This window comes from Suricata suricatta, chromosome 12 (assembly GCF_006229205.1).
Source record: "Suricata suricatta isolate VVHF042 chromosome 12, meerkat_22Aug2017_6uvM2_HiC, whole genome shotgun sequence".
NCBI lineage: Eukaryota > Metazoa > Chordata > Mammalia > Carnivora > Herpestidae > Suricata > Suricata suricatta.
Window position 1 is genome coordinate 3382949 of NC_043711.1, and position 14223 is coordinate 3397171.

The following is a 14223-nucleotide window of genomic DNA, read 5'->3' on the forward strand; positions in this document are numbered from 1 at the left end:
GGGGGGGGGGGGGGGGGGGGGGGGGGGCCTGGCCCCTGGTTTCCCCCCCATTTCCCCGTGGCCAGTCAGGGAGACCCGGACCACAGGTACCCGGGCCCTCACGAGTACCCTCAGCTCCCCAGAGGCCCTGAGTCCTAGGCAGACCAGGCGGCCTCTGCTGGCTCTGCTCATGTGACGTCATGCCCCTGGGGACCTGGGACGTGCACACGAGGGCCTGAGCTAGTGGGCCCATTCTCTGGGGGGGCGGGCAAGGCCCGAGGGTTCCTGGGCTCGCTGTGCTGTGGGCTCTGTGCCCCGGGGGCCACCTGGCTGCTTGTCCTCAAGGGCAGCGGTCCCTGATGCCTCGCCCTGAGCACAGCAGGCCTCACGGAGGCCACCCCCCACAGAGGTCCCTGCGGTGGCCGAGACAGCCACCGCAGACTCCTGGCACTCGCAGGGCAGCAGCCTGCCTGGGCCACACGGGGCTGGACCGGAGCGTGGGCAGGGCTGGCCCTGCTCGAGGCTCCCAGCAGAACATGTCCCTTGCCTTTGCCTGTGTCTGGAGGCGCCGCATTCTTGGCTCGGGGTCCCCCCTCCATCGCCAAGGCCAGCAGGCCTGTGTCTCTTTGACCCTTCTTGTACAGGTGCCCCTCTCCCTCCCTCCCGCCACAGCTGGGAAAGATCCTGGGCTTCTAAGGACCCCCGCTAGCATGCCAGCCCCTGGGGACCCTCTCCTGTCCTATGACCCTTAACCCCCTCTGCATTCGCTCTGGAGCTAGGACTTGGGCATCTTCGGGGCCTGTGATTCCCCCAGACCAGTGCCTATCCATTCGGTTTTACCTGATGCACTGCTCCAGCTACAACACCAGGGGCCTGCGTCCCGCCCCGCCACCTGCAGGAACATCCCCCAGCACTGCCCGCTAGGCCCGGGCCTTGCAACTGCCCCACGCCTTAAGGACGTTTGGAGCAGTCCCCCTACCCCTGGCCGGAGCCCCGAGCCTCAGGCCGGCACCTGAGGGCAGGGCTGCGGCGGCCCCAAGGCTCAGGTAGAGTGACCAGGTGGCAGTTTGAACCCACGGGAAGCTGGTGTTCTTTTGGGCAAAGTCAGGGGGGAACCTCACCTGCCCGCTCAGCCACATTCAGCCTGGGTGAGGGGCGCTTAGAGGATGGCGTGTGGCTCCTGGCCTCAGGACTGACCTGTCTTTCGCTGTCTCCCCACAGAGGACGGAAGGGGCAAGCTGCGGCCAGCCAAGGCCAAGGCCGACAGGAAGAAGAAGAGCTATGGCCCCCTGCACCCCCACCACGCCCTCCTGCCCCAGCTGCCGCCGCCCCCACCCGCCCAGTTCCCCGCTGAGGAGGCGCCCAGGCTGCCGCCCCTGCTGGAGTCCCCGGCCCTGGCCCCGGGCCCCACCCCGGCCGACGGGACACCCCCACCGCCGCCTCTCAACGTCGTGCCCCCCGAGGCGCCTGGCCAGGAGCCAGAGGTGAAGGCGCGCCCCATCATCCCCATGCTGTATGTGGTGCCACGGCCCAGCTCGCTGTGTGACAAGGGCCGCGTGTCCTGCCAGCAGGCCTTTGAGCACTTTGCCCAGAGGGGCCCCACGTGGAAGGAACAGGCGGCCCCCATGGAGCTGACGGGTCCTGAGGAGGAAGGCGGGGCCGGCGAGGCGCAGGTAGGGGGGGTGTTCGTGGAGGGCCCTGGGGCTCCCCCCCGCCCGGCGCCCCCACCACGGCCCTGCTCGCCCAAACCAGCCCCCTGGGTCCGACACAGAGGGGCCACAGGAGCCCCAGCCAGCCCTTCCTGGGGCCTTGATCCCACGTTGGACAGCGGCCTGCTGGGAGGCGGGGCTCCTCTAGGGGTGTCGGAGCCACGCCCCCCCAGGTGCCCCCTGCGCTGCGTTTCAGGTGCCGTCCACGTTTTCCAAGCTGAAGATGGAGATCAAGAAGAGCAGGCGGCACCCCCTGGGCAAGCCACCCACCCGCTCCCCGCTGACCGTGGTCAAGCAGGAGGCCTCGAGTGACGAGGGTGAGCCAGGGCGCCTCTGCCCGGGGGGCCTGTGCCTGGGCCTCCCTCTGCCACCTGCCCTACCACCGATGAGGCCCGGCCCCCAGACCTCCACCCCTGCACGGAACGTCAGACTGAGCGGCCCGGCTCCTCCCGCAGTGCTCCCCACAGTCAGCGCCCCCCCCACCCCGCCGCCACCCCTCTTGCTCATTTCCACCTCGCTGAGGGGGCTTTGCAGCTGCTGCAGGGCCCGAAACACACAACATGGCCCATAGGGGGCGGGGGGGGGGGCTCGAACCACAGCCCACCCCCACCCCCTGCAGGAGCCCCAGACCCTGGATGTCACTTAACTTTTCTGTGGCTCAGTGTCCCGGTCTGTGAAATGAGGGCTGCCGGCCCTGTGAGGCGTCCTGCCAGGAGGGCGCCCGGAGCCGGCGCCTAGGAAGCGTTCCCCGCAGCCGGGGCTGGGGCTGCCGAGGCTGGGTTATTGCCCGTGGGGTGGTTTTGCCTGTGGTTTTACCCGCTGCACACCTGGTCTCACGCTCCGCCCCTGCTCGCCTGAGCCCAGCAGGTGCTGTTTCTGCCGGAAGCCCCTTCCTGCAGGCCTGGGGGGGCTGCCTTGCCCTGGCTCCTGTGGCCCCCCTGGGGGGGGGCAAGGACCATACCTTCTCCTCTCAGGGGCTCAGGTTCTGCTCAGTGCCTGTTCAGCGCAGGGTTCCAGAACATTGACAGTGGGAGGAGCCTAGGCCACAGTGTGCCTGCCGTACTCCCGCCCCCAGTTGAGGGGTGAGAAATGACTCTGCATTAGGCGAACACAGGGCTGTGCAGGCCTGGCTCTGGGACCCCTGTGCCCGTATGCCGCCCCGATGTGCAGGGGGTGGCTGTCCCCAGAGCCAGGCCGCTGTAGGGAGGCTGGAGCAAACCCAGTGACTGAGGGCCTCCGACATAAATCCTGCTGAGCCAGATTTTCATCCTCAGCTTCAGCCTGTCATGTAAGATGCACGGGGCATTTGTAACAGTCACCCAGATGGCTCCTTCCATTCCCCATCGGACCTGGGGGCGGGGGGGCTGTGGAGGCACCCGGGATCACAGGGCCAGAGCCCCCAAGAGCAGGGAAAGCTCAGTGGAGGGCCAGACGCGGCCTTGTGGGCAGAAAGACTGTAGCATCACCTTTCCAGAAAGTGGCTCCGAGGCCTCCCCAACCCCCACTCTACCAGCCCTTTTGGCGCTTTCCTGTGAGAACCCCCAGGGCCCCAGAGCCCAGCGTGTGGCTTTGGTGCCAGAAGGGAGGCTGGCGCTCTTGTCACCTGCAGGGTGCCTGGGCCTGCCCGGGGCCTCCGGGCACTCAGGCAGAGCAGTTCTGGCCCTTGAGTCAGGCCTGACACCCACCCCCCGCCCCGGGCTGCGGACGACCCACATGTCCTCTCTGGGGGTCTGCACTGGCCTCCTCACTCTCGGGAGTCCCGGGTCCCGGACCCAGGCCTCCAGCTCCTGTCTGCGCGGTCTTCCCTCCATGCCTTGCTCGCCCAGCTGCTGCGAAGGTTGGGGCCCCAGGAATGAGCGAGCACCCGCTTCTCGGGGTGGGCGCCCACTGAGCCTCGAGGCTCAGCCCTGTGTCCCCAAGAAGCACAGCAGTGGGTCGTCAGGGGATGGGGGCTCGGCTGGCTGCTGACCCAGGGCAGCAGAGAGCAGCCGCGACACATGACCCACAAGGTGGAAGGGACAGCTGGCTGCAGCCTCCATCTTGGTCATGACACGGAGTCACTGGAGCGTGGGAGTGACACCGCCCCACCTTGGTTCCCCCACGTTCCTCCCTTGGCGCCGCTGAGCTCAGGAAGTCTGTGCCAGACCCGCCAGGGCGGGGGAAGTGGGGGCCGGTGCTCGGCGCGGTGAAGTGCCCGCAGGCTGGGGACCGGTTCCTCTGGGCCTCCAGCCATGCCCAGGTTTCTCTCCGTCCCCTCCCGCCCCCCTGTTTTCCTCTAGAAGCCTTCCCTTTCTCTGGGGAGGAGGACGTGAGTGACCCCGAGGCCTTGAGGTCTTTGCTGTCCCTGCAGTGGAAAAACAAGGCTGCCAGTTTCCAGGCCGAGAGGAAGTTCAACGCGGCGGCCGCCCGGACCGAGCCCTACTGCGCCATCTGCACCCTCTTCTACCCTTACACCCAGGTGAGCCGGCCCCAGGGAAGGTGGTGGAGACCAGGGGGCCGTTTGCTGCCGGATCAGTGTGGTGCCCGGCTGGCGCTTGATAGCCATGGAGTGACAGGCAGAAGCCAGTGGCATTTGGGGCCATGTGACGCTGAAGGTTCCCTTGGAAGGGCTGCAGGGGGAAGGGGAGAGAGCCTGCTCTCTGAGCTTTACCAGAAAGTGACTTACCAATGGGCACAGAAATGGGGGCAGCTGGTGGAGGGGGCGTGGCCGGCAGAGTCTGCAGGTGGCTGTCTTCAACTGGTCCTCGGCTAATCTTCCAGGCTGGGGCAGCTCGGGGCTGGGTCCAGACAGGTCTCTGAGAGGAGCCCCACGTCACCCAGCAGAGCAGCCACTGTGAAGGGGGACATTCCCCCGGCCTCACCCCGAGGCCCCCTTGGCCTTCATCTGCTGTGACATCTGCCCCCTGCCGCGTGCACTGCCCTGCACTCGCCTCCGGGTCTCTCCCACCTGCCCGCCCCCCTGCCTTGCCTGACAGGTTTCTATTCATCTCCAAGTTTGCTGAGCGACCTCCTCTCTCCCAAGCGCTCTGCACCTGCTGTCCCTTCCTGGGCCCCCCGGCTCACCCGGGCCCCCCGGCTCACCCGCACCCCCTGCCCCGCTCTTGCTCCCACTCTGTGTTCAGCAGCCTCTGGACTGTGAGTCCTTGGAGGGCGGGACCCGGTCCGAGTTGAATTTGGGTCCCTGGCTCACAGCCTAGTGCCTAGTGCTTCCCTGGAGTCAGCTGGGCCACCCTGAGGTGCGTGCACCGGGCCAGGGCCCTGCAGATCAGCACCAGCTTGACACAGATTCAGTGTTCACAGACAAATGGGCACGACACCCTTAGCACTGCTGGCTGTTGGGGCGCTGGGAACTCCTGCAGTCCAGTGGCTGATGTTCTCTGCGCCCACAGTTCCAGTCAGGGCCCGTGTAGATGGGGCCAGGGCTAGCTTGTCCCCCCTGTGCCAGGCAGGATGCCTCTAGCAGGGCCCTGTCCCTTGGGTGTCCTCCTGCTACTCCTGACACAGCCGCGGTGCCGGGCTGGGTGTTTTCATCATGGTCTGTTCGTGGGGTGGCATTTAGGGTGTGGCCTTTATGGGACATACGTCAGAAATGGGGAGAGCGCCCCACGGAGGTTCACAGGCCACAAGGACAGACAGAGCAGGCGTGAAGGCCCAGGAGCCGCTGGTCTTGCAGGTGGGCTGGGCTCCCGAGCATATATGAGCAGAAATCTGAAGGTTCCTGGCAGCAGGAATGGCACATGCAAAGGCCCTGGGGCAGGATGGTATTGGAGGCAGAGCTGGGAGGCTGGTGTCGTTGGAGTAGAGCAGTTGAGGGACAGCTGGAGTGGGGGGGGGGCGGTGAGGGTGACTGGACGGTGTCATGTGACCCTGAGTTGGGAGGGTTTTCAGTGGGGGCAGGGCAGGGTCTAACTGTGTTTGAGGAGGGTCTCTTGAGGGCTCTGGGGTCAGGGTTGAGGGGTGGGAGGATGGGCACAGGGCAGAGTCGGCAGTGATCATGGCGCCTGGCCTGGCTCGCTGCCCCTTGTTGGGCTCCCCACTGAAGGCAGTAACCTCCTCCTACAGTCTCTACAGACCGAGAAGGAGGCTCCCCAGGCCTCCCTTGGGGAGGGTCCCTCGGCTCCGCCGTCCAGAAGTGGCCAGAAGACACGGCCGCTGATCCCTGAGATGTGCTTCACGTCCGGCGGCGAGAACACGGAGCCCCTCCCCGCCAACTCCTACATCGGCGACGACGGGACCAGCCTGCTGATCGCCTGCGCCAAGTGCTGCTTGCAGGTCCATGCCAGTGAGTCCCGGGCCCGGCCAGCGCCGGTGGGGGACAGCTGTGACACCTGCGGCTTTGCAGAGCCAACAGGCGCCCTCCCTCTGGGCTGCCGTCGTGAGGTGGCCTCCCCCGTGGCCCATTTGGATAGTTCCTCTGAGACCTGAAGTCTAGAGATGGTCCAGGGGATCTGATCTGTCCCTGCCATCGGTGACCCCACCCCCACCCCTGCCAACCCTGAGAGCCTGACAGCCCGAGAGACAAGAAAATGGATGTCTGCCCCTTTCTTCCACGTTAGGGGCAGCAAAGGTGAGCTTGAGCTCCCAGCACGGAAGAAAGCTCTCCAGAACCATGTAATTTCAGGGGCTGCCCTGCAGCCCGATCTCGGTCCAGCTTCTGTCCCTGCAGAGTCCTGCCCAGAGCTCATTTTTTGTCCTGGCTAGGAGCCTGTTTGCCCTGCCTTGCTGGGCCTAGGTGCGAAGACGTGCCCTCCTCCCCCTTCCCTGGCAGACGGGCTCCTGGCGGCCGGGAGTGTGGGCCCAGGCTGAGCCCACCCTCTGGAGGAGCCTAAGTCTGGCTTCTGGGGATGAGCCTGGGAGGCAGAAGGCCCAGCAAAATGCCTTGAGCCCCCCTCTCCTTCCAGGAGTCAGGACCCCCTCCTCCACCTGGGCACAGAGCAGGGGGTCGGGTCAGGCTCGGCGGAGACACAGAGGGCTGCACAGTTCTGTGGCCCCTGCTCTCTCCCCGCTGGCTGAGGGCTTCTGGGGTGTTGCCGGAGGGTGACCTGGGGGTGGGGCAGAGCCCTTGCTCTGGGGCATGACCTCGTGACCCTCAGCCCCTCTCCTCCACGCCCGCCGCCTGGTTCCAAACCTGAGCTAAGGTCCCAAGCAAACCACCTGGAATAACCCAGAACCTCCCCACTTGTGCTTTCCTAAGCAGTGATTGTGCCTGAGCACCGGGCGGCCTGCTCCACGCCCCCGTCTGGACTCCAGGGTCCGTGAGGCCCACTCTGCATTGCATACGGCTGCGCCGGGTCGCTGCCCCGGCTTCCCAGCACCCCCTACCCCCACCCCAGAGCCTCGGCAGGGCCTTTTAGACAAGACTGGAGACAGCAAGAGCCGTCCTGGCCAGCAGCCCCGGCAGGGGCCCCCCTCTCCTTCCCCCTACCCGAGTTCTAAACAAGCCATTTCTAGACCGTCCTGCTGTGCGCAGTGGCCTGGATTCCGGGAGAGCGGTGGGGAGAGCAGTTGCCCTAAATGCTGCTGCCGAATTCCAGAAGGCCCCACCAGCTGCCGCGGGCGTCCCGGCGACAGATGCCACCCCCCTCCTTGTCTTGCAGGTTGCTACGGCATCCGCCCAGAGCTGGTCAATGAGGGTTGGACGTGTTCCCGGTGCACAGCCCACGCCTGGACTGCGGTAACTCCCCCTGCGGCTGGGGGGTGCTGCTCTGAAAGCCATCAGGCCTGTGGCGGAGCTGGGGGCGGGGGAGCCAGGCCCCAGCCTGACCCCCAGGGTGACCTTGGGCTGAAGGCCTCACCTGCCCGGGGCTCTTGACCTGGCTGTGAAGGGGTGGAGCCTGATGCACTCCTGGCCCCTTGGGCTTAGTTGGAAATGTGGGGACTGGGCAGGGGTGGGACCAGGCCCCAGGGCAGGGAGGTGGCGGTCCTGCCCCCCTCACCACTGCCTGTCTGGTTCCCACAGGAGTGCTGTCTTTGTAACCTCCGGGGCGGAGCCCTGCAGATGACCACAGACCGCAGGTGGGTGGAGGGGCTCCTCCTGGGAGCGGGGTGGCGGGACCAGGAGGACCCAGCGCATGCCTCCCTGGCGGCCAAGCCGGGCGGGCGCAGGGGTGCGTAGTGGTGATGCCAGCTGCTGTGAGACAGCCCCGGGGGCGGGTCACCTGAGCCTGACCCCAGCCCCACCCCCCCACCGTGCAGGTGGATCCACGTGATCTGCGCCATCGCAGTCCCGGAAGTGCGCTTCCTGAACGTGATGGAGCGCCACCCCGTGGACATCAGCGCCATCCCGGAGCAGCGCTGGAAGCTGGTACGCGTCCCCAGGGGCCGGGCCGCGGGCGCAGACGCAGCTGGTCGGTGGTGGTTCGGCCAGACCTGTTCCTTCCTTCCTTTTTTAAAAATTTAACGTTTGCTTATTTATTTATTTTTAATGTTTATTTTTGAGAGAGAGAGTCCGGGGGAGGGGCAGAGAGGGAGGGGGACAGAGGATCCGAAGTGGGCTCTGCGCTGCACTGACAGCACAGAGCCCTACGTTGGGCTCGAACTGGCAAACCGAGGTGCTCAAGCGACTGAGCCCTCCCCCCAGCCGTGCCGTCAGATCTGTTCCTCCTTAAAGGCGCAGCCGGCTTCCGCGGTCTCTGTGCAGACGCCCTTTGCACAATCCAGCAGCGCATGTGCTTGCTGTCTTCCTGCAAAGGGGGCGCCTCGCACCCGCCCCCACCTCCCCACCCCCCGGTGCCCTGCGGTCCCTCACCTGGGGGTCTACACTCGTGACAGACCGCCCAGGGCAGAGCTCGCAGCCCAGACGTCCTGCGGGACCGAACTTCAGCACTGAACACCCACCGCCCCGCCCCCACCACCCTGCTGTCTGCCTCCCAGAGTTCTGAGTGGGGTCATGCCGAAGGTGTCCTGTGTCCGTCACTGAGCACAGTGCCCTCCAGGTCCGTGTGTGTGGTTGCAGGTGGCACGATTGGCCACCTCCGTTGGCTGAGTAATGTCCCGTGTGCGGCCACGCCACATCGCTGTCTGCCCTCCGTCGGTGGGCACCTGGGCTGTTCCCGGGGCGGGCTGCCCCCTGAACACCGGGCTGCAGATACCTCTCTGAGATCCTGTTTTCATTGCCTTGGGGTAAATACCCCGTAGTGGAGTGGAGTGGAATTTGCTGGATCCTGCGGTGGCTCTGTTGTTGTTTTCTTAATGTTTTGTTTACTTAGTAATGTCTACACCCAGTGTGGGGCTCAAACAGGCAACCCAGCACTGAGAGTCGGATGCTCTACAGACTGAGCTGGCCAGGCGCCCTTGTGGCTCTGTTTTTTTTTTGTTAATTTTAGGGCTTTTTTTAATGTTTATTTTTGAGAGGGAGAGCAAGCAGAAGAGGGGCAGAGAGAGAGGGAGACACAGAATCTATGTGAAGTAGGCTCCAGCCTCTGAGCCCAAGACGAGGTTCGGGGCTCGAACCCACAAACCACGAGATCATGACTTGAGCCAGTCGGACGCTTGACTGACCGAGCCATCCAGGCGCCCCTATTTTTAATAGTTTGAGGACCCTCGTACTACTTTCCACGGCAGCAGCTGCACCAGTTTGCGTGCCCACAGCAGCGCCCCTGCCGGTAGGAGCCCTTGTAACAAGAGTGAGCTGGTGCCTCGCGGGTTTGGGTCCGCATTTCCCTGACGACGAATGTGGGGGGCGGGGGGTGGGTGCCTTCTCGCGTACCTGTTGGCCGTCCAAGTGTCGGATTTCGAAAATACCTATTCAGGCCCTTTGTCGATTTTTAAATCGCTTTGCTGTTTTGCTACCGAGCGGTAGGAATCCCAGAACTGGCCCTTCTTGATGCCCGGGGCGCTTTCCCTGCACGGAGCGGGCTGTCCTCTGGTGGACCGTGGCCTCGAGAGGCTCCCGCCGCCTCCGCGCCCTGCTGAGGAAGGTCGCCCCGGGCAGCCTGTGGGGCCGTGGTGCGCAGAGCCCACGGATGTGGGGCCACCTGGCAGGGTTGAGGGGGCAGTGGGAGGGAGCCCGTGCGGGAAGGCAGGGGTCTTGGTCACGAAGCATGGGGCGGTGCTAGCGGGACCCCCGCCCCCCCAGGTCTGGACAGGCGATTAGGAAGGGCCTGTGGCCGCAGGTGACTCGTCCAGGAAGGGGGCGTGAAAGGCTTCATTATTCAGGGGAGCGATGGCGCAGCGCTCTGCGCAGTGATAGATCCGCCCTCCCAGACGCTTTATGGACCATCTGACATTTCCAGCTTGCAGCCTCTTCATTACCAGGACTTGTAAGGATGAATTAAAAATCCTTCTACATGAGGCTCACTTGTACTGCCTAATGGAGCCTCGCGAGGAAGCCGGCAGTTAACTCCTGCTTGTCCAGCCGTGCACCCGCTTTCCAGGGCCACGTGCTCGGGGACCGTCACCCCTGGTCATCTGCCCATCCGTCTGTCCGTGTGACTACCTGGCCTCTGGCCCTGGGCCCTGGGCTTGTCCTGTAGTGGGGGGCGGGCCCCATCCATGGGGCGGCCTGAGCCCAGAGCACCTCCTGGGCTGGCCAGGTTTGTGCCCATGCTCGGCCCTGACACCAGGCTGGGACAGTCCCTGGAGGGGCTTTGTGCTCTAGTGAGGACTCCAGGAGAGTCCGCTTCTGATCAGGCTGTGGTGAGGCATGGCTGGTGGGGGGCGGGCGGTTTGAGGAACCTCCACCCTCTTGTCGCCCCTGCTTTGGAGGGGGTGCTGACAGGGAGCCGCTGCTTTGCCAAAGGGTGACAAAGGGGTGAGGGGCAGGCTGGGCACAGAGGACTTGGGGGGCGGGTGTCAGCCAGTGTCACATCCAACAGTGACCCTGGCTGCCCCAGACCACAGCTCTGCAGGGACGTCTGCCCCCCCTCCCTGCACCCCCTCCTTATAGCCTCCACCCAGGGAGACCCAGATGCCCGGCACGGGGAGACCTTCGACAAATGTCACAGTGGGGGCCTGGCCGGCCTTCTCGGAGATGCGGGAGCTCAGAATAAGGGCCCGCCCCCCACGGCTGAAATGGGTCGTGCTGCATCAGCCCAGCTGTTGGGTCCTCCTGGGCCTCCGCTGGCGGGTGGGGGCCGCTCCGCGCCCCACTGGCTTTGATTTGCGGAGGAGGCTCAGTCCTGGAGGGTTAACGCTCCCCCGCCTGTGACTGTGCTCCGGGCCCGCAGGCTGGCGGGGATTAGCTATTGACAGGTTAATAATGAGATCTCATTGCCATCGATTGGCAGCCGGCACCCCTGCGGCCGTGCTGCTTATCTGGCCTTTGAACACGGTTTACGGAGCGGATAAAGGCCGCTTAGTTAAGTGCTGAAGTGCTCAGAGTGACGGCCCGCAGGGCGGGGGCAGGGCGGACCCTCCTGGGGGTGAGCGCCCCCGTGGAGGGGGCAGCTCCATGAGGCCTTATAGTCGAAATTAAGATAAAATTCTCCATTTTAAAGCGTACAGTTGAGTGACTTTTAGTACGTTCATGGATTGGGGCAGTCCTCACCATGATCTAGTTCCAGAACATTATACGTCCCCCAAAACAAATCGAGTGCGACCCCATCAGCTGTCACCAGCCCCCGGCCCCCATGATCCTCTTCCCGTCCGTGGATGAGCCTGTTCTGGACGTTTCACACACGTAGACTCAAACCCCGTGTGGCCTCTCGTGTCGGGTTCCCTCCCTGAGCGTCGAGTGTTCAGGGTCCGGCCGTGGGGCAGCGGGTGTGGGCGCCTCACTCCTGCTCGCGGCCATGACACGTGGCCCTTCGGTGCCAGTACCAGGCAGCTACGTAGAGAGCGCGGGTGGAGAAAAATCCGGAAGTGCTGCTGGAGGAAGCCACTGGCTGGGTCTGGGAGGCTCTCCACCCTGGTCCAGACCCCCGGCCCTGCGGAGCTCTGCGGGCCTCTCCCACAAGGCCGGCACCACCAAACGCCAGCCCTGGGTCTGGGCAGCCACTCCCAGACGAGAGACCTGGGGTCCCGGAAGGGGCTCCGAGCCCCATTTCCTCTGCCCTTGTCCCCCCAGAAATGCGTGTACTGCCGGAAACGGATGAAGAAAGTATCAGGAGCCTGCATCCAGTGCTCCTGCGAGCATTGCTCCACCTCCTTCCACGTGACCTGCGCCCACGCAGCCGGGGTCCTCATGGAGCCTGACGACTGGCCCTACGTCGTCTCCATCACCTGCTTCAAGCACAAGTCAGGCGGCCATACGGTGAGTGCCCCGCCCGCCCCCGCCTGGCCGCCGCCCCGGCCGCCTGCGCGCTGACGCGGCTCTGTCCCCGCCGCCCCCAGGTCCAGTTCCTGAGGGCCGTGTCCTTAGGCCAGATGGTCATCACCAAGAACCGCAACGGGCTCTACTACCGGTGCCGGGTCATCGGCACCAGCACGCAGACCTTCTACGAAGTGAACTTTGACGATGGGTCCTACAGCGACAACCTGTATCCGGAGAGCATTACCGTGAGCGGGGCGGGATGGGCGGGGCGGGGCTGTCCTCCCCCGAAGGGAGGGGGCGGGGCGCGGGGCGGGACTGTCCTCCGGAAGTGGGGGTGGGTGGGTGGCCCCTGTGGTGCTGCCCCCGGTCCCCTGCGTGCCGGCACCCCGGGTTGTGCAGAAGCAGACTAATCAGTTCCAGATGAGCCGCCGGCAAGCACTTGCCTGGACAGATAAGCCCAGAACGCCACTCCCCTCCGTTGTACAGACACCTCCCCGCGGGGGCGGGTGACAGTGTGTGAGGGGGGACGCGGGGGTTCCCTGAAGCCCAGCTGAGGCCAAGGGCGCCGGTGGCCTCACTTCCCGCCACCTTCTTCCCCTGCAGAGTAGGGACTGTGTCCGGCTGGGACCCCCGCCCGAGGGGGAGTTTGTCGAGCTGCGGTGGGCTGATGGCAACATGTACAAGGCCAGGTTCGTTTCCTCGGTGACAAGCCACGTCTATCAGGTGAGCCGCTGCCTGCTTCGAGGGGAGAGCCGTGGATGGGCCCTGGCCGGCTCCGCTGGGGACTTAAACCGTCGGGGCGCGTTAGACCTTTAAGCTGGAAGGGGTTCAGTGGCCCCATATTTTCCCCACCGAGGTGTCTCTGATTCCGTGTCTGTGGTGCAACATACCGAATGAAAACTTCCTGTTTGAAGCATTTTAAGGGTACGGCTCTGGCCGGACTTTTCTTTTAATCCCAGTGGTTCTCAGTTTCTTCCCATGAGGAAGGGAAATACTTAGTCGCCTGAAATCTTAGAAGAAAATCACCCATATTTCAGCCACTAGACTGGACGGCCACTCGTCCTCGGCTGGTTTGCTTTCTCTCGGGTCCACCAGCCCCCGGACCTCTCTGTGACAACCCCACACCCTCCTCCTCTGGCTGCTCCCACTTGAGGAGAGGGGCGCTCCGGGGGTGGGGGTGGGCTGGTCGGCGGTGCCACCCCTGAGAACCGCGCCCCTTTGCAGGTGGAGTTTGAGGACGGGTCGCAGCTGACCGTGAAGCGTGGGGACATCTTCACCCTGGACGAGGAGCTCCCCAAGAGGGTCCGGTCGCGGCTGGTAAGTGGCAGAGCAGGGTGGGGGCGCCGTCACCAGGCACCCGAGTGGGGAAGCAGCCTGTCCAAATGGCCTTGACCTCCCCCTCGTCCTTGCTCTGGGGAGGGAGCCTGGTGAGCACGGAAGCCGGGCTCACGCCCAGCCAGGAGGAGGCGAATCGGTGGGAGCCCGGCCCGGCCATTGTGCCGCGCCGCAGACGCCGGCTCTGAAGCTTTGACAAAGCGCGTCCCTTTTCGAAGGCAACGATGAGTCGCAGAGGCAGGACCGGCGACCGGCCCTTTGCGGTTGTCCTTCTTCCGCGCTTAACGCAAAGGCGGTTTTGAGGCGGAGGCGGCCATGGTGTTCGGTGAATGAGCTCAGAGTTAAGAGCCGGTGCGGGGGTTCACAACCGACCTGCCCGTGGGCGCCGCTCCCCCGCCCGTGCCTGGGGGGGGTCTGGGGGCTCGTGCAGAGGCAGGAGCGCGGAGCAGCCCCCTCTGGCCACCGGCGCCCCTCTCAGAAGGTCACTGGCTGAGGGACAGTGGCTGGTGGGCGCGTGCTCCAGCCATGTGTGGGCGCGGAGCCCCCTGGGGGCTGCTGCGCCGGGGCGTCTGGCTGGGGTGCTGAGGCCAGGTGTGGCTCCGCTTTGGTGGCAGGGGACAGAGGGCGAGCTCCGCGTGGGGCCTCTTTGCTCCCGTTCACGAGGGCCCCTTCCTGCTAGTCACCGCAGGGGCCAGGCTCCCCCGACGGATTTGGGGGTCCCGCTAACCCCCGCCGTCTGGTCTCTCGCAGTCGCTCAGCACGGGGGCACCTCAGGAGAACATCTTCTCGGGGGAGGAGGTGAAGGCCGCCAAGCGCCCGCGGGTGGGCACCCCGCGCGCCCCCGAGGACTCAGGGCGGAACCCGGACTACCTGGCGTTCATGGAGAGCCTGCTGCAGGCGCAGTGCCGGCCCGGGGCCCCCTTCTAGGACCGCCGCCCGCCACCCCGGCCACCCCGCGGCCCAGCAAGGCAGGCGGCGGCCGGTCTGGCGTTTGCCTGCTGTGAAGCC

At 65.2% G+C, this 14223-nt stretch overlaps 1 protein-coding gene across 1 annotated transcript in view; it reads left to right on the top strand.

The window, feature by feature from the left end:
• The window catches only part of KDM4B (lysine demethylase 4B), an 86229-nt gene that overhangs the window by 71424 nt on the left and 582 nt on the right, over nt 1-14223 (top strand). Inside the window, 12 exon segments of the mRNA XM_029919339.1 lie at nt 1201-1652; nt 1885-2005; nt 3968-4146; nt 5751-5970; nt 7286-7362; nt 7648-7703; nt 7884-7992; nt 11695-11878; nt 11881-12125; nt 12484-12603; nt 13105-13197; nt 13966-14156. Of these exon segments, the coding sequence (XP_029775199.1) occupies nt 1201-1652; nt 1885-2005; nt 3968-4146; nt 5751-5970; nt 7286-7362; nt 7648-7703; nt 7884-7992; nt 11695-11878; nt 11881-12125; nt 12484-12603; nt 13105-13197; nt 13966-14142 (2033 nt within the window). The 3' untranslated portion in view covers nt 14143-14156.